At 45.0% G+C, this 26,061-nt stretch overlaps 1 protein-coding gene across 1 annotated transcript in view; it reads left to right on the top strand.

Moving 5' to 3' along the window:
• LOC142312617 (alpha-2-macroglobulin-like protein 1) overlaps positions 1-16,755 on the top strand; it is an 88,354-nt gene extending 71,599 nt beyond the window's left edge. The window contains exons 28-33 of the mRNA XM_075351611.1: positions 589-804; positions 2,547-2,671; positions 6,948-7,038; positions 8,672-8,740; positions 12,955-13,057; positions 16,712-16,755. Of these exons, the coding sequence (XP_075207726.1) occupies positions 589-804; positions 2,547-2,671; positions 6,948-7,038; positions 8,672-8,740; positions 12,955-13,057; positions 16,712-16,755 (648 nt within the window). The remainder of the gene's footprint in view (positions 1-588; positions 805-2,546; positions 2,672-6,947; positions 7,039-8,671; positions 8,741-12,954; positions 13,058-16,711) is intronic.
• Positions 16,756-26,061: the final 9,306 nt, after the last annotated feature.

The raw sequence follows: 26,061 nt of genomic DNA, 5'->3' as shown, positions 1-26,061 counted from the left end.
TTTGTGTGTGTGTGTGTGTGTGTGTGTAAAGCGTCTGTGCAGAAAACTAACATTTGGTGTAAGTGCGTGTGTCCATCTGTGTGTTCCGTGTACTGTCCGCATGATATTCGGACAGCACATGGACAGCATGAACTTGTATAATTACCTATCTCCGGCGCTGTTGTTGCTTCCAATCGCACAGTGAGTGCAGTGAATATTGATGAGGCATAATGAGAGGCCCAAAAGCAACAGCAGCGCCGGAGACAGGTAAGTATAAAAATACATTTATTTCTCAGTGACTTGTTTCCCGCAGTACAGGTCACACTGATGTCACACAGATCACATCAGTGTGCAGTCCGTGTGACATCAGTGCTCCCAGCAGAAAAGGGACATGTCGCCGTGTGGAACACACGGACCATGTCAAAATACAAACGTGTGAACAAGCCCATTGATTTTAACGGATCTACTGTACGTGTGTCAGTGTCTCCGGTACATGTGAAAACGGACGTCACATGTGTGAAGGAGGCCTAGGATACAGTTTACCTTTAAGAATTGGATGTTTCTTGAAGCTTATTCTTATAATATCTTTCCATTTTTATTCTTGTATAGGACACTATTGTGGCTCTTCAGGCCTTGGCTTTATATGCAGAAGCCACGTTCAGTGACAAGGGAAATTCTACTGTGGTGTTGAATTCAACCGGGGGGTTTCGGGAACAGTTTCATGTGAACAATGACAACCGGCTTCTACTTCAGAGAGCATCACTCCCAGTGATCCCGGGAGAGTACACCGTAACATCAAGTGGGAACAGTTGTGTCTATGTGCAGGTGAGTCAAATGTCAATTACATATTAAAAACAAGAGTTAAAATGCGTAACATTTATATATATATATATATATATATATATATGTATATATATATATATATATATATATATATATATATATATATATAAAGAATGTTTTTGAAGCTATGTGATATTCATGTATTTAGAGCCTGAGCCTGATTAAATACATTAATAAAGTTTTTATATTTTTGTACCATTTTCTGGTGTTTTTTTTTCATGCTATGCTTTTGTAGGTTCCCTATGTACAGATTAGAACCAATCTACATACAATGAAGATTGAGCAATATTACAATACTTTTCCTTTAACGACTTCCATTACTTATTAAAATCAAGGGCTGCATTCTTAATTCTACAATCTTCAGGGTTATATTTTCACTGTGTTTACAAGCTAAATAAAAAGAGCCTGTAATAGTGATGGGCTAATATATTCAGCACTAGTCGTCACTTGCATAAATTTTAAGGTATTTGGAATACTCGTTACTCCTCGAGTATTTTGCTCCTTGCCTCGTGAGTTTCAAGTCCTGTCCCAACATTTGGCACCTGATTTTCAGCCGTTGAACATGCAGGGATTGCCTATCCATCACAGTAATGCTGAAGACATCTTTGCTACTGGCATTACTGTGATTTTCAGGTGCAGCAAAAAAAAATAAAGTGCGGTCCCCCACCAATTTGTGATAACCAGCACAGGTAAAACAGACATTCTAAGGCTGGGAAGGTCCATAGTTATTGTGTCCTGCCCAGCCTAAAAACAGCAGCCCGCAGCTGTCCAACAATTGGCTCATCCATGAGCTGCCCCAATTTTGGCACTTTATCAGGGTCATCCCAATTGCCCTGGTGCAGAGGCAATCGGGGTAATATATGGGGTTGATGTGGGCTGTGATTTGTCAAAAAAAATCACAGCTGCAATCAAGCCCTGAGTTGGTAATGGAGAGGTGTCTATGAGACCCCCCTTTACCAAGTAAAAAGAAAACAAACACAAGCAGGAAAAAATCCTTTATCGTAAATATTAAAAAAAACACACCCACTTTCATCTATTTATTAACCCCATAAACACCCCTGCAGGTCCATTGTAATCCACACAACGTCCCATCACGATCTCAGCTCTGCTACATCCAGAAGCTGCAGTGATGGAAAATGCGAATGATCACTGCAGCTCTTGGGACACACTGAGTGCAGCGGGGGACCTGGCTGTAAAAAGTCAGTCAGATCACCGGAATTCACAGTAGGGTTACCACGGTACCAAGTGTGACCAGAGGTGAACCTGCTGCCGGATTGCGGGACACAGCGGCAAAGCAGTCCGGAAATTCGGTAGTTAGGTCACCAGAGTTCGCACTCGGGGGCTGCCCCGCTGCTCTCAGTGAACTTAGTTGATCCTGCTGCTGGATTGCCAGACTGCTGTGCCACCATGACCTGCAATCCGACAGACCACATATTTCACTATTTGTCCATCACTAGTCTGTAAGTACTGCGCATACTCTAGTCGATCTCCAAGGCAACGAAATGTAAACAAAAGTATTACTATTTTAAGAATGGCTAAAAAGTTTGATAAGTAGTAATCCACAAAATTGTTTGTATTTACAAGTACTTTCCAACTATACCCATTTATGATGATGGGAATAACCCTTGGAAGCTTTTATACAAGTTTAGTTCTTGTGTTTCTGTTTTGTTTTTTTCTTGTTAGATTTTTTTGGATAATTTCTAATTAAGCTCATTATTCTGCAGGCTCTCCTGAGATATAACGTCCCTCCGCAGAGAAATGAGGCGACCTTTATGATCCGGCTGGACGCAAGACCACTGCAGTGCACCAGAGGCCTCCCCACAAAGCTCCAAATCAACATTTTTGTAGCGTGAGTTTAAGTAGATTGCTTAGAAGAAGACACCAGCAAATTTGTTCATAACTGGTGGAGGAAGGTTGAACTAGATGGACCTAGGTCTTTTTTCAACCTATGAATTGAATTTGCCTCAAATTTTAGAATACAAATTCTGAATCTGAATTCAGGAAGACATCAGCCGCCATTTTGCTGAATTGCATAACACTTGGGAAGAGACTATAAAGAAAAATGATACACCCCTCTCTGGTCACTTGTGCTGTTTTCACCACAGCCAAGCTCCACTCCATTATTTCCTTCTCACTATGTGCAGGTGCTTTCGGCGTTATGTAGGTGTCATGCTAGGGATGGGGAAGTACCAAGCGAATGGAGAAAAGGGAAACCCTGTGTCTAGGGGAGGGAGAGATGATGACCCCTAACCAAACCTACTGCTGGTCCCTGTGGTACCTCACTACACTAGATAGGTTCCACACCTAGCCGGATACCAGACCCTAGGTATCTCTAGTGCTGGGCCCTAAATAGGAAATGGGTGGGATGAGCTCTTCGTCAACCCAACTAAACACTAGAACAGACATAAGGAGGACACACAGGGGGAAAATGCATGAACAACTTATCCACAGATGACTCAGGAAGAAGTTCAGCAAAGTTTCAGCAACGATACCACAGATGAGTACAAGACGCCTGCTTTCAACCAGAGCTTGAATGAACTGAATAATATCCCCAGCACAAGTCCAGGGAAGATGGGAGTATTTAAGCACAAAGGGCATACAGTGGAACCTCGCCTAACAAGTAACCCAGTTAAAGAGAATTTCGCTTAACTAGCAAAGCTTTCTGTAAATTTGTAACTCGATTTACGAGAAAGCTTTGCTGTACGAGCAAAACCCTCACCGCACACACTTCCGATTCCGTACATCCACCGCGCTCTGACTCGCACTTGCAGTCCACACAAACACACAAGCACGCACAAACACACACAAACACACACGCACGCACACACATACAGTATTATGCTCACCTTACCTTCCGTTCCACCGCCAGCCTCATGGTTCTTGTAGTTCCCGGGTACATCGTGACGTCCTCGCGGCGAACTACAAGACCCAGGATGCCGGCGATGGAACAAAAGGTAAGTTGAGCATAATATGTGTACCTTCAGTTCCATCGCCGGCCTCCTGGGTCCTGTAGTTTGCCGCTCCACTCCAGGCTGTGCATTGGCAACCATAGTGACGAAGCAGGAACTTCCTGTCACCGCTACTCAAAGGCAGCACGCTGGCCAATCAGAGGCAAGCATCTCCTGCCTTTGACGTCAGCGCTCTGGGTGCGGAAGTTCCGCCCTCGTCGTCATGGTTACCCGATACACAGCCCGTGCTACTGAACAGCAAGTCCCAGCAGGCCGGCGATGGAACGGAAGGTAAGGTGAACATATAATATGTGCGTGTGAGTTTGTGTGTGTTTGTGCGTGTTTGTGTGACTTTGTGTCTGTTTGTACGTATTTGTACATGTGTGGAATGCCACAACAGGGGACCAGGATGGGACATTTAACAAGTTGTGGAATGAATTGTCTGCATTACAGTGATTTCCTATGGGAAATCTTGCTTTGCCTAATGAGTAACTAGGTTAACAAGCACACTCCCAGAACGGATTGTTCTCATTAACCAAGGTTCCACTGTACTGATAATCAGCAGCTGGATGGAAGGAGAGCTCCGCTGGGTCCTAGGGGAAGAGATGAAAACCCAGCAGGAAAGCTATCTAGTACAATGAATACTGACAGCAGGAACAATAGAAAGTCAGGGAGCATCTTGCACAGCCAAATGCTGTGACCTTCTATTGCCAGAAATCACATGACTGTATGTCAGCCAAGACACACCCGTCACAGAAGGCCTATTAACATCACAACACACGTTGTGAGTAGGCTCAGGCACCTGATAACATGGTCACTTTACAGCATGCATCATAATGTCAGAGGCCTAAGCAGTGCAGAAATCCCTAGTACAGTGTGAAGATGCCCAAAGATGATGTCACACACCTGATGAAAGAAAAGGCCGTATGGAGCAAAATAACCAGGTGATGGAAATCATGGAACATATGAGTGATAAGGTTTCACCACTCATCACAGCCCAGCATCTCGCGCACTCTCTTCTTCACTGCAGAACGCCGCAAGCTGGAGCAATGCCGGGCTGTGACAAGTGCTGAAACTCCACCCACAGCCCAGTCACTCAGGAAGACTGGAGCCGACCTCGGTGATGTTGATTCAGCTGGAAGTTGTCGTGACATCATCGAATTCCAGAGGTCATAAAGCCCAGGGGTCACTTCATGGGGATGAGCGGACTGCAATAGCGCCACTCAGAGGCAGAATTGGCTGAACAAGGTATTTAGAAAAAGCCTTCCCTATCAGTTTTACAGGGATGTGATCACTATTGCAGAGTAGTGAACCATCTCTTTAAATCTAAATCCCTTGCCCCTGTCTTATACTCACCTTCTGGCGGCTTCATCTTCTATCACCGCCATTCCAACGTTTGTGACTTCCCAGAAGCGCCAGTGTTTCATGGAGTGTGTCAGAGTTACAACTCAAAACAAGTCTATGAGAGTCTCATTTTGGCCTCATTCTGGCTGTCATAGACTTGTACTGAGCGCTTGTGATGAAACTTCTGACTTCCAGCCAGTCAGAAGTTACGGGCACAAGATGGCGCCGTGAGATCAGAGTGACACTGAAAAAAACACCAGAGGGTAAACATAACGCTAGGGGCAGGAGGACTTTAATTTAAAGCACCACTCCAGCAGTGAAAAAAAAGCTCAAGTGGTGTTTTAAGGGTTGTGTAATACCTCGCAAATGATGCCATATATGAAATGTGCACTCTCAGTGGTGGCTTATTTTAAAGATATGCATCCACATGTTGATCAGATAAGGTCATCTAAAGGAATTAGGACTGATCACAAAAATAAAGTGCCTGAGGTTCATTGGGTTGCACAAGATCTCTGTTGAGGTAATGTATAGAACTACAGCTAAAGTTAATGGAGTTCAGTTGCATAGTGTCTATGTTCATGTAGCGCCCCACGGGACCTGAAGGGCTACTCGTCACCAGGCCAGTGGTATTTGGGGTTGCTGTGAATGGCCTGACCCGGCTCCATGGCCCTGTCGGCTACATAAAGAGAGGGCAAGGTGATGGGCAATAGGGGATGGGAGTTTGCTTTGCAGCGCCACCTGTGGTATGCTGCCAGGGATTAGCCGCCGCTGCGAGATGTTGCTCTCCTCCAGGGCTGATGGTAACACCGTCTGGCTACCGTGTTGCTCCATTGTCTCACTGGCTCCACCGGTCGTCTCCTACTCCTTCCAGCCAGGCCGGTTCTAACAGGAGAAGCTCTGAAGCACTCTCTGCGACCGTGTTGTTCTGTGTTCCAGGCTATTCTAAGGTAAAAACTGTGTGCTCTCTCACTCCCCTGTGCTGCCCCCACCTTCCTGATGACTCACCAGTGCTGGGGGAAAACCCGTTGCAATGTGGATCACCTTCTAGTCTAGTTAAAGTGGGAAAACATGTTGTGTAACTGCTGACTCATTTCCCGGCTGTGTTGTGTAAGCATGAACACCAGCAGTTAACCCCTTCTTACCCGGGGTGCCACATTCAGAGAAGACTTAATATGGTGCAGTGATGTTCTTCAAAAAATAAGAAATGGCAGTGCCTTCAATCTAGCAATAGAACTCAACAATCACAGAAATATGTCCTCACTTACTCAATATTGCACCTAATTCCAACAACCCATCCATCATGTATAGGAGTTTGAAGTGGATTTGCTTAACCAACACTAAATGTTCAATCAATGTGGATTCTGTCAAGATCCAGCCACAGATTTTCCACGTAAATATAACTAGTCACCTCTTCTGCAATATCTGGGAGGTCTGTGAAATAAAGAGACACCTCCCAAACTCATCAGCTAATTTCCTGGGCATCACCAAACTTGTTGGAAATCAATAATTCTTGGATGTTTCAACATTCAAGGAAGAGGGGACATGGACATGAAGAGGAGGGGACAGGTGTGGACGAAATTGGGTTTGGAACGGCCATGGCTGTCGTAAAAAATGAATCCTTCTCTATGTCAATTCACAACCCAAGTCCAATTTTCAGCTGCAAAGTATCCTCCAAATTCATGATGGATTTTTCTAATGCAAATTCTTATAATTTATATACAGTTTAAAACTATAGGATTACTAAAATTTTATATTTGGGTCCAAAAATAGATGACAACTAGCACTGTGTATATAATGAAGGAATCATTTTTCTTCTATCTTTGCTCTTTCTAGATACACCGGATCACGCCAGATATCGAACATGGTTCTAATTGAAGTTAAGATGTTGTCAGGTTTCTCTCCAGTAAAAAGTTCAATAGAACAGGTGATCTCCTTGTATGTTACATGTAAATCACTGTGCCTTGAGATAATAGAAAATAGACCATTGGATTGCGTCGCTAGAAATGTCCGGGATAAAGGGGTTAAATTTATTGGCTATACCTAGTGATGAGCGAGCACTACCATGCTCAGATGCTCGGTACTTGTAACTAGTGATGAGCGAACACTACCATGCTCAGGGGCTCGATACTCGTAACCAGTGATGAGGGAGCACTACCATGATTAGGTGCTCAGTACCTGTAACGAGCAGTTGGCTGCTCAGGTGGGCGTGACTCAAGTACTTGGGTATAATGGAAGTCAATAGGGAACTCAAGCATTTTTCCAGGAACTCTTCCCGAAAAATGCTTGAGTTCTTCATTGACTTCCATTATACTCGAGTACTTGAGTTGTGCCCAATAGAGCATCCAACTGCTCGTTATGAGTACCAAGCATCCGAGCATGGTAGTGCTCGCTCATCACTAGTCACCAGTCCTGAGCATGGTAGTGCTCACTCATTACTAGTTACGAGTACTGAGCACCCCAGCATGGTAGCAACCGTTTATCACTAGTTATGGGTACTGAGCACCCAAGCATGGTAGTGCCCACTCTTCACTAGTTACGGGTACTGAGCTCCCAAGTATGGTAGTGCTCACTTAAAACTAGGTACAAGTACTGAGCACCCGAGCATGGTAGAGCTCACTCATCACTATTTATGGGTACTGAGCACCCCAGCATGGTAGTGCTCACTCATCACTAGTTACGAGTACAGAGCACTCGGGCGTGGTAGGGATCGCTCATCACTAGTTACGAGCACCCGAGCATGGTAGTGGTCACTCTTCACTAGTTACAAGAACGAGCATGGTAGAGTTTGCTCATCACTAGTTATGAGTACCGAATATCCGGGGTACTGCACTATAAATAACACCTAAATGTTGACAGATCACCGCTTTTTGGTGAAATTATTTTACAGGATTGATCCAACAAAACGTGAAGTGCTCTCTTTAGGGTAGTATTCCTGACATGGGGGTCACTAGTAGGATAAAAAGTACAGAAGTACAAAGCCTTCATTGGACATGAAGTGCATTCAAAGACCAACCTCTGCCCAAGGTATAAGATTAAAAGACTATATTTTTTCTTCAGGAGCACACAGCTCCTCGGCCCCTCAGATTCTGCCTTGACAGAGCCGGTGTGTTCCTGAAAATTGGCGGTTCAGATCAGTGGTATGGTCTGCCATGTGTTCTCCCATGCTGCTGAAAGAGTTAGCTTTGACTTTGTTTCATTAGGGACACAAAATCCGGCCAGCTTTAGAGGAGCGCTCGCCCGCTCTTACGCATACCTCTCTGATGGCAGTAGTGTGGCTTTTTTAGGAAAATTTGCTCTGATTACACATAATGGTATCTAATCCTGTTTTTGTAGTTCCTGGGCAGTCATTTTATGGGTGCACTGGTATACAGGATTTCCCTGGTAAAATATTAAATAATTCAAACGTCATGTCTGGTTATTTTAGTTTTTAACCAAAATGAGCAATCTAAATATATACATAAGGACCAGCCTGAGCTAAGTGTTTACCGTTGTTTGGGTCATTTTTTTTTTACTTGTCTATACTTTCTCGATTCTTTTATCTTTTTTTGTTTCCTTAGTTAAAAACATTTAAGATAATTCAACGGGCAGAAGAAGAGGAGGACACGTTGACTCTCTATCTGGATGAGGTCTGATCTATCTCTATGTTTATATCACATTAGAAATAATACATGCTTTTCTTAGTATTAAATAGAGAAGATGATGTCGTGCCCAGCAGCTGCATATATGTAGGTGCTTAGTAGTGATGAGCGAGCATGCTTGTTACTACTCGGTACTCGCACGAGTATCACTGTACTCGGGCTACTCGGCGGGTACCGAGTAATTTTGCAATACTCATGCTTTACTCGTGGTCTTCATTTCTGCATGTTGGCGCTCTTTTGAGAGCCAGCCCTCATGCAGGGATTGGCTGGCAGACCACTGCAATGCCACAGCCCTGTTAGTTGTGGAATTGCAGTGATTGGCTGGCCTGCACAGCGTGACCGAGCCTTTATACCGGCCGGCGCGCTGTGCTCTGTACACAGCCATCTCATATTCCCTGCTTTCCACGCCCACAGGCGCCTATGATTGGTTGCAGTGAGACACGCCCCCACGCTGAGTGACAGGTGTCACACTGCACCCAATCACAGCAGCCGGTGGACGGGTCTATACTGTGCAGTAATATAAATAAATAAATATTTAAAAAAAACGGCGTGCGGTCCCCCCAATTTTAATACCAGCCAGATAAAGCCATACAGCTGAAGGCTGGTATTCTCAGGATGGGGAGCTCCACGTTATGGGGAGCCCCCCACCCTAACAATATCAGTCAGCAGCCGCCCAGAATTGCCGCATACATTAGATGCGACAGTTCTGGGGCTGTACCCGGCTCTTCCCGATTTACCCTAGTGCGTTGGCAAATCGGGGTAATAAGGAGTTAATGGCAGCCCATAGCTGCCACTAAATCCTAGATTAATCATGTCAGGCGTCTCCCCGAGATTCCTTCCATGATTAATCTGTAAATTACAGTTAAAAAACACACACACCCGAAAAATCCTTTATTAGAAATAAAAAACACTAACAAAGTCCCTCATTACCAATTTATTAACCCCGACAAACCCTCCATGTCCGGGTACTCCACGGACTCCGGCGTCGCGTCCAGCTCTGCTGCATGGAAGTGACAGGAGCTGCAGAAGACACCGCCGCTCCGGTCACCTCCACGCAGCTAATGAAGGGAATAGCGCGATCAGCTGCTGTCAGTCAGGTAACTCCCGGCCACCGCTGGATCCAGCGGTGGCCGCGATTAACCTCAGTGACAGCAGCTGATCGCTATACTCACCTCAGTTGGTGCATGGAGCTGACCGGAGCGGCGGTGAGTAGCGCGATCAGCTGAGCTGTCACTGAGGTTACCCGCGGCCACCGCTGCATCCACCGCTGGATCCAGGTAACCTCAGTGACAGCTCAGCTGATCGCTATACTCATCTCATTAGCTGCGTGGAGGTGACCGGAGCGGCGGTGTATTCTGCAGCTTCTGTCACTTCCATGCAGCAGAGCTGGACGCGACGCTGGAGGACTGTGGAGTACGCCGGACATGGAGGGTTTGTCGGGGTTAATAAATTGGTAATGAGGGACTTTGTTAGTTTTTTTTATTTCTAATAAAGGATTTTTCGGGTGTGTGTGTTTTTTAACTGTAATTTACAGATTAATCATGGAAGGAATCTCGGGGAGACACCTGACATGATTAATCTAGGATTTAGTGGCAGCTATGGGCTGCCATTAACTCCTTATTACCCCGATTTGCCAAAGCACCAGGGTAAATCGGGAAGAGCCGGGTACAGCCCCAGAACTGTCGCATCTAATGTATGCGGCAATTCTGGGCGGCTGCTGACTGATATTGTTAGGGTGGGGGGCTCCCCATAACGTGGAGCTCCCCATCCTGAGAATACCAGCCTTCAGCCATATGGCTTTATCTGGCTGGTATTAAAATTGGGGGGACCGCACGCCGTTTTTTTTAATTATTTAATTATTTATTTCACTGCACAGTATACACACACCGGCTGCTGTGATTGGGTGCAGTGAGACACCTGTCACTCAGCGTGGGGGCGTGTCTCACTGCAACCAATCATAGGCGCCGAAAAGCAGGACAGCAGGGAATAGGAGATTGATTAATGAGCGGCCGGCTTTTTCAAAAGAGGAAAAGCCACCGGAGTTTGAACAGCTGTGCAGCGCCGCGGCAGTGATCGGGGAACGGTAAGTAAGAGAGAGGGGGGGGGGAACTGACCGACAGACTGTGAGAGGGGGACAGACAAGACAGAGAGAGACAGACCGACGGACTGAGGGAGATAGAATAAAAAAAAAAAATGACCGACATCGCTAGTAAAAAGCACAAAACGTGCGTTTTGGACATCGGAGTGCCACACAGGGTTTTCATGTAAAATCTTTCATGTATTAATCTCAAAAAGTAACATACATTAGCTCTATCTCACTATTGGGTATGTGCCCTTAACATTTCCGCCATGAAAATTCATTTTGGTGTCATTTTGGAAGGTTTTCTGGTGAGTCCGTAAAAATGGCGTAAAACTTGGACAAAATTGTTCACAGCTGTGACTTTTGAGTGATAAATGCTTCAAGGGGTCTTCCCCATGCTGATGCCATGTCATTTGAGCACTCTTCTGAGACTTTTGTGACATTTTTAGGGTTTCTACATGCTGCCGGGGGGTCATTTCACAAAAATACTCGGGTCTCCCATAGGATAACATTGGGCTCGTTGCTCGGGCCGAGTACACGAGTATCTTGGGAGGCTCGGCCCGAGCTTCGAGCACCCGAGCTTTTTAGTACTCGCTCATCACTAGTGCTTAGTAGTAAATTAATATAGTGAGTAGTAGTGAAGGAGAGGGGCGCCAATAAGACCCCGTGATCGTATGTGCCTTCGGCTGGGGGCCATGACACTTACTGGTTTCTTCAGGCAGGTGTCCATCACCCCGCTGGCAGTCGCCATCATAGGCAGTTAGTAACACACACAACATCAGAGTTCACTTGACCAACCACAATCGTTCACTTTTATTCTTCACACCGGTATATCAGACATGGCCTTCTTTACCTTTTTGTTTGCTTAGTGTGGGGTAAGGCTCCTTGACCTGTCCCCCACTATCTTGGATCTCATCCTCAAGCTCTGGTGTCTGTGTGTCCTTTCCCCCTCTTCTTTACACCTGCATCCGCTGCTGGGCCACGACGGCTCTCTAGCCAGATAACTCTCTAAGCCCGTCAGGGTGAGCCGTAGGCTCCGGACCTCTTGAGATTACCTCAGGGATCCCTGACTGGTCCTAGCACTGAGACTACATCTTCTCTCACTTAAACTCTATATTGAAGTAAGACCTCTATACTGTCCTTCCCGCATCTGTCACTTCCCTCTTAATCCTATCCCAGCCCAATCACTTGGTGGCGCGTGTTGACAACAGTCCTGCTCTACTGCATCTGGAACCTGCACCTAGCTAGCAGCATTATATATTAACATATACAATAGAATTGGTATAAACAATGAATATTTAGCATAGTCAGTACAGGGGCAAGTCCACCTCCTATAATAGATTACCATGGCCCTCAAATGCATATCACCCAAGAATTATTGAAGTGATGCCATGGCATCTGACAGCAGCACGCACCGTTCTGTTTCCCTTTATGGACCTTTAGACCGAAACGTTGGCCTTTCTACTTGTACAGATATACTGCTGCATCACTGAAAAAAACCTTGTGATATGTGTCTTAGTATTAAGACTGATTTGTATCAGAGCTTTATAAATTAAAGTGAGTTGCACACATTCATCAGATGGATATTTTTTAATTAATACTCGACATATACAGTAGATTTCTAACATATTCTTTGGTCTTCATCAATGAAAATCTTAGTTTTAATAGATCCCACCAAAACCCATTTGGATTTCACTGAAACTTGTGTTCACAAGGCTCCATTTGGGTCCTACTAATGATACACACTCCTGAATATTGAAATTGCAACAACAAAAGGGAAATATCTTTGAGTTACGGAAATCACAGGATATATCGACAAAAGATGACAAACATAGAAACAAATTTTCCAAAAAATCTCAATTTATTCAATATGGAGTACGAACTCCACACGCAGGAATCTCTGCACTTACCTTGGCTGCTATTAGTGTGCTTATTAATGGTTCTGCCATGCTGAATGCACTTGGGCAACTCATCAAGATCCTCTGCTGGCAGCTCCAACATCTGAGCTCATATATTACATATTCTCTGTTATAACCAAGGAATTATCTAGTCATTTATTATCCTACTGTTTATGTTGTCATTTCAGCCAATGTTCTCTTCTCTTTATTCCTACAATCTTTAGATTGGACATGTCATCTCCAGCTTTTCATTATTAGTTGAGCAGGAATATCCAGTAATGAACTTGAAACCAGCCGCTGTAAAGATCTATGATTACTATGAGAAAGGTGAGTGTGGTGTCTTCATTTTATGACTCTCAGTAGTTTCTCCGGACTAAAACTGCGAAGAATTTCTGGTGTACAAAGCACCATCAGTTTTGACAAAGCGACATCAGGTTGTACATTTCCCGGTCCCCCCCCCCCAACATCACCTTTTTCAGCAAGGTTGAGTCAATCAAGTTGAGACAAACATATCAGCTCTTGCTTGTGCCCTAGGTGCTGCTGTGTTTGACATAGGACAGTGTTTCCTGTTTAAACACTTATCAGTACTGGAAATAAAGAGCACGCTGCTGCGCTTCACAACCTACACTGTGTGAAATGGAGACAGCTATTTTGATACTCCGAAAAAATTAAAGAACTATAACTGACATGGCATGGTTAATTGGCCACATACTTAGAGATAAGCTCTTCTGTCAAAGACTGAGCTGTGTATAAATAGTTAGTACTTGCCCTGGAGATGCAGTGAAACCCAAGATGATAGTGGCTGCCTTGGGTCTACAGAGGGACTGCAGTGGCAGCGTGCTGAAGCTGGTTGGGTCGGCCTGGAGCTATGAAGGGATTCAAACCGCAATGGAGTTGCATGTGATACAGGAGGTGCTCGCAGATTAGGTTCCCGGCTGTTGTCAGTGGTGTGGGTGACAGACAGCATGGAATCCAGGGGATGCTCCCCGTGTTGGTAACAGCTATGGCAGGCAGATCAGGTGGCAGGTGGCAGGGGTTAGCACGGGTAACTATGAGCCACAGTCAGTGGCTTCCATTGTTACCTAACCGCATGCGTAGAAAAAGCGCGTGATGTCACTGGCTCAGAACAGGCTACAGAAGCCTGTAGGGGCCAAAAGAGTTCAGAGGCATTTCAAAGGCTAAACGTGCCTTCTTCATAAGGAATTGCCCTGCTTGAGCCAACATAGCTTATTAGTACTGGTTGGGAATCCAGCCCCCTTTTTTGCCAAAGCTGATGCATAGTCATGTGAGGGGGCTGGCTGCACAGACAGCTTAGCATCTGAAACAAGCTTATACACAGTACCGATGATATGTGTTGTGCACAAGCCAGAAATGGAGCTGACAAGCCCCAGGATCTTGCTGATATCGTTAGTTTTGAGCACCTTTAATATTTGAAGTATGTTAGTAAGTTCTATATTTTGCTATTTTAGGCACATTTAAAGAGTAAGTGCAGTTTTATATTTTAATTTATTCTTCAATTAATAGTACACATCAAAAAAAGAAACTTTGTAAAACTTTGTGAAAGTCCAGATTTGCACGGTTTCAAACTTACTTGATTCCTGAGCCCGGGATTCCGGGTGTTGATCTGGATCTGGCAACTTGGCAAATAAAAAAAAAATAAAGGAAAAATAAAGAAAATAAGAATGAAGCAAGCACTTCATACTTACCAAGGCTCCAGCACAGCTGTAACTGCTTTGGCGGCTGCCCATATACTTCCGCACAGGAGTCTGTGATTGGTTGCAGTCAGACACGCACCCAGCCTGTATGACAGCATCTACCTGCAACCAATCACAGGCGCTGTCTGTGGGTCTATATCGTACAGTAAAAATGAATAAAATATTTGAAGTAGAGTCCCCTCATATTATGAAACCCAGCACAGATAAAGCATATAGCTACAGGCTGCAGCCCCCAGCCATATGCTTATCTTGACTGTGTATCAAAATAAGGGGAAGCGCATGTGACTTTTTTTAAAATTATTTAAATAAATAATTAAAAAAAATACCAGCTTGCAGTCCCCCCAATTTTGATACCCAGCCATGGTAAAGTCCAACAGCTGGGGGCTGGTATTCTCAGGCTGAGGAGAACCATGCTTGTTGGGCCGCCCCCCAGCCGAAAAATATCAGCCTGCAGCTGCCCGGATTTGTTGCATGCATTAGATGCGACAGTCCCGAAATGTTACCCAGCTCTTCCCGATTGCCCTGGTGCGGGCTTTAAGGGGTTTATAACAGTCCACAGCTACCACTAAGCCCTAGATTAGTAATGGGGAGGTTCTATGACATCCTCCCATTACTAATCTATAAGTGAAAGTAAATATACAGTCATGGCCAAAAGTTTTGAGAATGACACCAAAATTATATTTTCACATGATCTGTTGCCCTCTGGTTTTTAATTGTGTTTGTCTGATGTTTACATCACATACAGAAATATAATTGCAATCATATTATGAGTACCAAAAGGTTATATTGACAGTTAGAATGAGTTAATGCAGCAAGTCAATATTTGCAGTGTTGACCCTTCTTCTTCAGGACCTCTGCAATTCTCCCTGGCATGCTCTCAATCAACCTCTGGACCAAATCCTGACTGATAGCTGTCCATTCTTGCATAAGCAATGCTTGCATTTTGCCAGAATTTGTTGGTTTTTGTTTGTCCACCCGTCTCTTGATGATTGCCTACAAGTTCTCAATGGGATTAAGATCTGGGGAGTTTCCAGCCATGGACCCAAAATCTCTATGTTTTGTTCCATGAGCCATTTAGTGATCACCTTTGCTTTATGGCAAGGTGCTCCATCATGCTGGAAAAGGAATTGTTGGGCGCCAAACTGCTCTTGGACAGTTGGGAGAAGTTGCTCTTGGAGGACATTCTGGTACCATTCTTTATTCATGGCTGTGTTTTTAGGCAAGACTGTGAGTGGTGTGATTCCCTTGGCTGAGAAGCAACCCCACATATGAATCGTTTCAGGATGCTTAACAGTTGGCATGAGACAATACTGGTGGTAGCGCGCACCTCTTCTTCTCCTAATAAGCTGTTTTCCAGATGTCCCAAACAATTGAAAAGGGGATTCATCTGAGAAAATGACTTTACCCCAGTCCTCAGCAGTCCACTCCCTGTACCTTTTTCAGAATATCAGTCGGTCCCTGATGTTTTTTCTGGAGAGAAGTGGCTTCTTTGCTGCCCTCCTTGAAACCAGGCCTTGCTCAAAGAGTCTCCGCCTCACAGTGTGTGAAGAAGCACTCGCACCAGCCTGCTGCCATTGCTGAGCTAGCTCGGCACTGCTGGTAGTCCGATCCCGCAGCTGAAACAGTTTTAAGATACGGTCCTGGCGTTTGCTAGTCCTTCTTGGGCGCCCTGGAGCCTTTTTGACAACAATTGAAGCTCTCTCCTTGAAGTTCTTGATGATGAGATAGATTGTTGACTGAGGTGCAATCTTTGTAACTGCGATACTCTTCCCTGTTAGGCCATTTTTGTGCAGAGCAATGATGGCTGCACGTGTTTCTTTAGAGATAACCATGGTTAACTGAAGAGAAACATTGATACCAAGCACCAGCCTCCTTTTAAAGTGTCCAGTGGTGTCATTCTTACTTAATCATGACTGATTGATCGCCAGCCCTGTCCTCATCAACACCCACACCTGTGTTAATGGAACAATCACTAAAACAATGTTAGCTGCTCCTTTTAAGGCAGGAATGCAATGATGTTGAAATGTGTTTTGGGGGTTAAAGTTCATTTTCTTAGCCAATATTGACTTTGTAAGTAATTGCTGTTAAGCTGATCACTCTTTATGACATTCTGGAGTATATGCAAATTGCCATTAGAAAAACTTAAGAAGTAGACTTTGTAAAAATTAATATTTGGAGCATTCTCAAAACTTTTGGCCATGACTGTAGTAAATGAGATGATTGTTTCCAACCAGAACAAATAATCTATCATATATTTATTTTTCAGATGAACAAGCTGTTACAGAATACAACTCTCCCTGCACTTGGTGAGTGATCTGTTCCATGAGACTACAACTCTTTAATTACTATGAAAAAAAATTATTACAAATACTAATTGCGTTCATTCGAGTTTAAAAAAATGTGCTTGCAATAGGGGTAGAAAAAATGATTAAAAAAAAAATCATAAAATATTCTCATTATATAAACAGAGTTAGATGTTATTACAGTTTTAACCCTAGAACGCATGCCTGGGGCCTCGCAGGCCTGCTAGGTCATTTGTTTTCTATGGTAGATTGTTATGCTTGCGCGTTCTAGGGTTAATTAACTAAAGGGGCTATTCAGGATTATGATATCGATGACTAATCTTTGGGGCTCACTCACACTGGTGTATACATCAGACGAGTGCTATCTAATATTTCAGTGCTCATCAATGATTTTGTGCAGTCTCAACATGAGAAAAAAAAATTTCAGCATTTAAGTCTATGGGTGTGGGCAATACATGTGTCCGATTTACACTGACCTAGACAATGGAGAAGATGGAGAAATTAAGTTCTCCATCTTCTCCTCACCTGTGCTCCGATTTTCACATGCAAGAAAATCAGAACACCGTAAATGACACTCGGCTCAAACTCTTATTAGGCTGCAGTGTTTGCAGTGTTTTGGATGTAGTGTGTTTTCGCTGCATCCAAAATGTTGCGTTGCACAGTACAAGCACAATGGACAATATTTCTAGAAATCCCATTCCCAGGCCCGCAGCAAAAACTGATAAATAAACGCCTTAAAAGTGAAAAAGTGAACTAAAAAGTCTGTGCGAACTGCTTGCATTCTTTGATTGGCTCTAACTAGGAATTAAAGCAACATTTTCAAATGTAGTATGTCCACACAAAAAAAAACTCCCTCCCCTGGAAATGCTCTGTATATGGCTGACTGCATGTGGGCTGAGAGCCGAACTGCCCAATCATTGACTTCCATTATACTCGTTACTGGAATCGAACCCGTTAGTTTGGGTCCCCATTAACTTACATGGGGTTCAGGGTCCGGAAACCAGTTCATGTCTAGTGTGGGTCCCGAAGCCAACTTTTAACAAAAGTCCAGCCAAACTTGGTGATCTCGAACATCCACAGGTCTGCTCATCTCAACTTCGACCTCACCACAAATCTTACATCAGTCGATGACTGGAGTTTGGTTCACGGCATAAACAATTCCGCCGCTCATCATGAATTTGACAAGGTCGAAATACCCTGTCTCTCCCCAGCTCTGCATACTTTTTGAGTGTGAGACTGCCCAAAGTTGCAAAATTTTAGCACAGCCTTACGGTCTGCCAAAAATTTTGCAACTTTTTTTTCTGGAGTAAAAACTTCAATTAATTGGTCCCTATGTTCAGATCAGAAGTCACTTTTATAATAAAAGTCTATAAGGCCTCGTTTTGTACAAATGGTAATTCTAAGCTGAAGTCATGGGGCGGTGCTGCAAGCCTGAGAAGACGGTGATTGGCAAATATTTAAATACAACTAAACTACATTACATAAATACATAGTAAAGGTTTAGGGGGATAAGATTTTTGTCTGGAGCATTTCTTCATCTTATTTCATCTTCTTTAGGATCTGAAAGAAAAGATAAACCAAAATCCATTAACTCCTGACCCCAGATTCTACCGGATATCGGCTGAATATATAAAGAAGAAACAGAAGACATATTCCACCTAGAAATATTTGGTTGTCTATGAATTGATATATTGATGTTAATAAACTTTACAATCTGTCTTAAGATAAGTCTTTTTCTTGTGATTATTCTGCACCTAAAGCAAGTTTCAAATGTTAGGGCAATAAGTTTTAGAGTCATCACAGGGAAAGTGGGCCTGGTATGTGTTGGTATATACAACAGTTGAATGATTTCTTTGTATGTGTGAAGGAGGACTTTATGCTGATCTAACAGTAGATGGCGGTGTTGTGTAAAGTTTCCTTACTCATTGTTGTAAAAAGTCTTTTGTTTCTTCTTTCTAGTTTCACTTTCTCTTCCTGATGCAATGCTGAATGACTGTGCATATTTGTATCTCATATATCTTAGGGTACTTTCACACTTGCGTTCAGCAGAGTCCGTCACTATGGAGAATAGCACAGTCCGTTAACGTACTGCGCTATTCTACACAGACTTGTATGAACGACGCACTGTAACGCAAGTGTTAGCGTTGCATCCGCTGGACGACGCAGCGTCGTTATTTTGACGCTGCGCCGGGTGGGAGGAACGCAGCATGTAACGTTTTTTGAGCAGCGCAATCCGTAGGATTTCACTGCGCATGCTCTCTCTGGCTCCCTGCACCCGTAACCAAGGTAATTATCGGGTAACCAAGCAAAGTGCTTTGCCGATATTTACCCTCGCTACGTGTGCAGGGAGCCCGACACTTCCCCACTTGGCTCCGCCCCCTCCCGCACTCCACTCCGCATGTATGTACATACACACACACATACATACATACACACACACACACGCACACTCACCTGTCCTTAGCTCCATGGCCCCCTTGGCTCCAACCACTCCTCATTCCGCCCCCCGCACACATTCTCGGCGGCCGAACGATCAGCTGAGCGCCTGGCAGCTGGCTATTGAGAACGATCAGCTGATCGTTCACAATAGTCTGCTGCCGGTAAAACTGTAAAGAAGAAAAAAAATAAATAAATTAAAAAAAAAAAGCTTTCCGTTGTTTTTTACGATCCGTAGCATCCGTTGTGCCACTATATGCAACGCATCCGTTGCATCTGTCACACAACGCAATGCTACAGAAGCCGTCCAACGCAAGTGTGAAAGTAGCCTAACAAGTAAAGAGTTTGTTATCCCATGTAATCTGCTCTGTGAACTTTCTTCTGCAACTGGGAAGCTAGAAGCTGTGCTGTGCAACAGTATGAACCCTGGCTGCTCATAGTAAAGGGCCAATATGTGTCCCAGCAGCTGGATGCCAGGGAAGGGCACCCCAATAAAATCCTTAGGTCACAGAATTAATTAGTGCAGTAAAAAAATTTGGGGGTGAAGAGAAGCCTAGCCTAAATGGAATACACCCTGAGGCACACATTTATAACACTATGTAAGACGTTGATGAGTAGTTGTGTGGATAAGATAGCCCAAAGACAGGTCACATTTAAAGAGCAAAATGCCAACATTCTGAGTAGTAATGCATAAGAATAAGTTTGAATAGAAAGGTCTACTGTGGTGACCGGCAGGGGTTGTGCTCCCGACTCACAGTGGCCAGCTTATTGTCACAATGAGTCCCCTCCAAGTTGCACATACACACAAAATCCTCCAATAAAAGGGTATATAACAGTGGAATGTAGTGTTTTGCACCATATCTGGTCCTTGTAATAGAATCTGCTGACTGCAAGTGGCTCGCACTGGCCTGAGTACTCGAGCGAACCCAATGCTCGTTTGACTGCGAATTCGAACACTGATTTTTAAGTAAAGTCCGTGTTCATTACAAACACTAAACTTAAGTTTTTCAGGTTTGCTCATCTCTAATGTTAACCTTTAAAGCTTGCTGTCTTCAGATTACATAACCTGCTGACAACTTCCCTTTTAGGGTTGACCCACACATGCGGACAGGCAGACCTCTGTGAGATGCTTTTCTTATCAGGTCAGTTCACTGGTTCTCAGGCTGGCCTTCTGGTAATCCTTACTCAGTACTCCTTCCTTATGGCTGAGCTGTGCTTCTCCTCAGAGGCAACTTATCCTTATAGAGATGCATTAGAAATCCTCACAGCATGGAGGCTGTCAGCTCCCCTTCCTCTCACAACAGCTTAATTCGACTTAATTTTCCACTGCATAGCCGTAGTTAGTACATCCCACTTGCATGTGTGTGACTCAGCTGCAGACATCGGCTGACTGCACAGGGGAAGCTTAGCTCTGAGTGCTGCTTCTCAGCAAGTCTCACAATATGTTACAGCATACAGTATACTGTACATAGAAATCAAAGTATTTGTATGGAACACACTATACTTCTGGTATCCCACGTAGATGGCCACTTAGTGGGATACCACGTCTCCCCTTTTGAAGCGTGTCGTCCCCGACACAGCTGTATCTGAAAAACAGAAGGGAACAACATGCACGTACCTATACATTCATTCAATGCATACTGTTGCTTACAATTTGGAGAAACATGAAAATATGCAACATCTGGATGCAAAGGTAAAACAGCATGTAACCGTAATACAGGGAATCCTTTTGTCTCGTGGAAGGTTCTGGTAGAAGCAACCCCCACTAGGTGGGGAATTGGATAACAGTTAGCCGCTATAACCTCTTTGCATGGTCCCTGGGTGCAGTCGGCGCACACAGACCATAAAGAAACTTTCTGCACCAAGTTGTTTTTAGGAGGGCTAAGACACAGTGTGGCAGTAATATCGCTGTTGTAAGGCATGGAGTCTCTGTTAATACACAGTAAAAATACATCTCTATCAGACCCACAGATGCAAAGTATTGTAATACTATTGTATGTATTGAGGATTTCGATTGCGTTAGGGCAATGACAACCAGAGACGAGTTCTTGGTGCAAAGACGTTTATAATATGCAACCACGGTATGTACATAAACGGAACAAAAACACAGCAGAACATAAAACACAGGAAATACCTTCCAGGATCGGAGCAAAGGGGAATTCCCGGGACCACGCACCGGACTCCCCCAGGGAGACCACCAAGAGCGAACCCCTATACAGGGACTGTCTGGCAATCACCCCAGAAGGCCTAAATGCGCAGCAGCCGGGACACAAAAGGGCAATAGGTATAGTCCAAAAAATGTCCGTACGGTATGAGTCCAGAGTGGTTTATGGAACGGAAGAAACCGGGCAGAAGTACTGACCAAGGACGGCAGACGGAGTCCGGGCACAGCTAGATGAGACCAGGTAAAGTCCAGAGTCAGATTCGGTTGTTTCCAGAGGATTCAAATCACAATCAGGAACCAAAAGCAGCAGGGCAGGAGCACACAGCAAGCAGTATACTCAGGCACTGGACTAAGCTTAGGGGCGGCCTTTTAAACAGAGGGACAGGAAGTAGGGCAACAGAACAGCAAAACTCCATGTTAACCAAGGGCAAGCTCTTTCAAAAGAAACCTGGAAATCCCGGAACTCTGACAAGTATCTTCTGTTTAGATAGGCAGCAACCAATTATTCCTGGTAACAAGTAGGTAACTGTCCCTTGATTGCTCGTTTGACTCTCTATAGAGCAAGTACTGCCTCTTCTTCATTGGCGGATGACACTCCAGGCTCCTCGACTGTAGAGGGCATCCCCTGAGAACCTACTGAAGGAGCCTCCTCTAGTGGAGAAGACAGAGCTGGCATAATAAACTGAAGACAGGGCACATGAAGCGAAACAAGCGGAATGCAGGGAGACGCAGGAAACCTCTTCTAGTGCAACAGGGGTAGAAACTGAAAGGACGGGAACTTCCTGGGGAATGCAAGCCTTGATCTGGCTATGGTGGACCACCTTTTCTTGCTGAGTGTCCTCTCTGTATGCTTCCAACCCTGGGAAGGTGATACTGGGGATGAGATAAGGGCAGGATTCCCATTGGTCGTTCAACTTGAGGGAGCAGCGGTTCTTTGTAGCTCAAACTCTGTCTCCAACTTGTAAGGGTTTGGCTCTGGCCGTAGCACTGAAATTGTCCTCCTGCCTTTGGCAGACAACTTTCATTCGGTCTTCCACAATTTTGTTAGCTTCTTGCCTTCTTGAAGATGCCTTTGGTTGTATGTAACCCAATCTGTCTGTGGGAGGGTATTATGGCAATCTTCTACTTGAATATTTAGTTGGAGGTCTGAAGGCAGTTTACCCTGATGACCAAACATCAAATAATATGGAGTGTAACTGGTGGAGCAGGGGGTGATATTATTGTACAAGTTAACTCTTGGAGTAAAGCGGGTTTTACATGCTACGATATCATTAATGAATTATCGTCGGGGTCACGGTGTTTGTGCCGCACATCCAGCGTCATTAACGATATCGCAGCATGTAATACCTCTGAGCGACCTAAAACGATCGCAAAAGCGGTCATCCTGAAACAAAAAATCATTCTCTGCTTATTAGCGATGTTGTTCATCGTTCCTGCGACAGCACACATCACTGTGTGTGACACCGCAGGAGCGACGAACATCTCCTTACCTGCCTCCAGCGGCAATGCGGAAGGAAGGAGGTGAGCAGGATGTTACGTCCCGCTCATCTCCGCCCCTCCGTATCTATTGGACGCCTGCTGTGTGACATCGCTGTGACGCCGAACGAACCGCCCTCTTAGAAAGGAGGCAGATTGCCGGCCAGAGCGACGTCGCAGGGCAGGTAAGTGCATGTGATGGGGTTAAGTGAGGCTGTGTGGCACAGGCAGCGATTTGCCCGTGTCGCACAACTGATGGGGGCGGGTACGATCGCTTGCATGCTAGCGAGATCGCAGCATGTAAAGCCTGCTTTACTCTAGCCATTTGTTCCTTACTTGGGATGGAACATTCTTTAATATGTCAAAGTTTTGTCCATCCTTTCTTACAGGCCATTGCATTTTGGATGGTAAGAGGTAATGCAAAGTTTCTTGCACTCTAATGCCTGCTTTACACGCTTCAATAAATCTTTCAATCCGTCGGGGTCAAGTTGTAAGTGACGCACATCCTGCATCGTTCGTGACGTATTTGCGTGTGACACCTACGTGCGATCAAGATTGAACGAAAATACGGTGATCGCATACACGTCGTTTATTCCTCATACATTGGACGTTTTGTTGTATGAACCTAGTCAATTGAAACGTGTGAAATCCCTCATACGATTGTGATGTCTGAGGCTATTTGCGCAGGTGTGCGCTCTGCACCGCAGCTTAAAAAAGGTCCGCTTCAGAGCGCAGCTGAAAAGCTGCGTTCTGAAGCGCCTCACAATGTCTGTCATTCACTATTCTCTGTCAGTCCATCACTATCTCTGTCCCTCTCTCTCTGTCCATGTCAGGCTATCCCTCTTACCCCCTCTCTCATACTCACCGATCCCCGATCACCGTCACGGCGCTGCACGGCTTTCTCACTGCTCCGGCGGCTTTTACTATTTTGAAAAAGCCGGCCGCTCATTAAACAATCTTGTATTCCCTGCTTTCCCCGCCCACCAGCGCCTATGATTGGTTGAAGTGAGACACGCCCCCACGCTGAGTGACAGGTGTCTCACTGCACCCAATCACAGCAGCCGGTGGGCGTGTCTATACTGTGCAGTGAAATAAATAATTAAATAATTAAAAAAAACTGGCGTGCGGTCCCCCCCAATTTTAAAACCAGCCAGATAAAGCCATACGGCTGAAGGTTGGTATTCTCAGGATGGGGAGCTCCACGTTATGGGGAGCCCCCCAGCCTAACAATATCAGTCAGCAGCCGCCCAGAATTGCCGCATACATTATATGCGACAGTTCTGGGACTGTACCCGGCTCTTCCCGATTTGCCCTGGTGCATTGGCAAATCGGGGTAATAAGGAGTTATTGGCAGCCCATAGCTGCCAATAAGTCCTAGATTAATCATGTCAGGCGTCTCCCCGAGATGCCTTCCATGATTAATCTGTAAGTGACAGTACATAAACACACACACCCGAAAAAATCCTTTATTAGAAATAAAAAACACAAACATATACCCTGGTTCACCACTTTAATAAGCCCGAAAAAGCCCTCCATGTCCGGCGTAATCCAGGATGCTCCAGCGTCGCTTCCAGCTCTGCTGCATGGAGGTGACCGGAGCTGCAGCACACACCGCCGCTCCTGTCAGCTCCACGCAGCAAATTAAGACAGCCGCGCGATCAGCTGAGCTGTCACTGAGGTTACCCGCTGTCACTGGATCCAGCGGTGGAAGCGACGCTGGAGCATCTTGGATTATGCCGGACATGGAGGGCTTTTTCGGGCTTATTAAAGTGGTGAACCAGGGTATATGTTTGTGTTTTTTATTTCTAATAAAGGATTTTTTCATGTGTGTGTGTTTATTTACTGTCACTTACAGATTAATCATGGAAGGCATCTCGGGGAGACGCCTGACATGATTAATCTAGGACTTATTGGCAGCTATGGGCTGCCAATAACTCCTTATTACCCCGATTTGCCAACGCACCAGGGCAAATCGGGAAGAGCCGGGTACAGTCCCAGAAGTGTCGCATATAATGTATGCGGCAATTCTGGGCGGCTGCTGACTGATATTGTTAGGCTGGGGGGCTCCCCATAACATGGAGCTCCCCATCCTGAGAATACCAGCCTTCAGCCGTATGGCTTTATCTGGCTGGTTTTAAAATTGGGGGGGACCGCACGCCAGTTTTTTTTAATTATTTAATTATTTATTTCACTGCACAGTATAGATACGCCCACCGGCTGCTGTGATTGGGTGCAGTGAGACACCTGTCACTCAGTGTGGGGGCGTGTCTCACTGCAACAAATCATAGGCGCCGGTGGGCGGGGAAAGCAGGGAATACGAGATTGTTTAATGAGCGGTCGGCTTTTTCAAAATAGTAAAAGCCGCCGGAGCAGTGAGAAAGCCGTGCAGCGCCGCGCCGGTGATCGGGGAACGGTGAGTATATGAGAGAGGGCTGCTCAATTCAGTTACTCAGGGGATTAGCGGTCACCGGTGAGTCCTTCACTGGTGACCGCTAATCAGGACGCGACACAGACAGCCGCAGCATGACAATGAAGTCAGGTGAAGTTAACCCGAGTTCATTCTGACAGTGCGGCTCTGTCTGCGTCTGCTGTCATCTGCCATTCAGCTCTGCTACATGGCTGTCTGTGTCTGCTGTTAGCGGCCATGTAGCAGAGCTGAATGGCAGATGACATAGTAAAAACGCATCCCTACACATTAAACACGCTTGGCAAGTCAATAAATAAAAAAAAAAAAAAAAAGGGTGCCCAATGCATACGTCACAGAACACATGATCTAAAGGATCGCACACAAAATTGATCAATTTAACATAGACTACTAACGCACGTGTGACAGCAAATGAACGACCTACGTGCGATCTCATAAGATCCCGTATGCAACCTGGGCGTGTCACATCGCATACGAAATCGCACACCTAATTGTAAGGTGTAAAGCAGGCTTTAGAGTGCACACATCCATAAGGCTTCACAACGTGTTTCCTAAACAACATGGCAGTGGTTCAAGCAGTTTGATCTCAGATAGACATGGCGATAACAAATTTAGTGTAATGGTCGATCTACGTCAGAGCATGGAGATATCCAGTACGGCTGGGTTCAGAGGAAGGTGAGTTTGAATGGGATGCAGCAGAGCTCTTTGTTCCATACCTTCTCAGCTACTTAGAGCACACGAGACATTATCTGCATCCTCTCTCAATGTCTTGGTGCATTCCTATCCAGTAGAAGCATTTTCAAATTGTCATT

Source organism: Anomaloglossus baeobatrachus, chromosome 5 (genome assembly GCF_048569485.1).
Source record: "Anomaloglossus baeobatrachus isolate aAnoBae1 chromosome 5, aAnoBae1.hap1, whole genome shotgun sequence".
Taxonomy (NCBI): Eukaryota; Metazoa; Chordata; class Amphibia; order Anura; family Aromobatidae; genus Anomaloglossus; species Anomaloglossus baeobatrachus.
The sequence above is the reverse complement of the archived record's forward strand: the minus strand, read 5'-3'. Positions and strand labels throughout refer to the sequence as shown.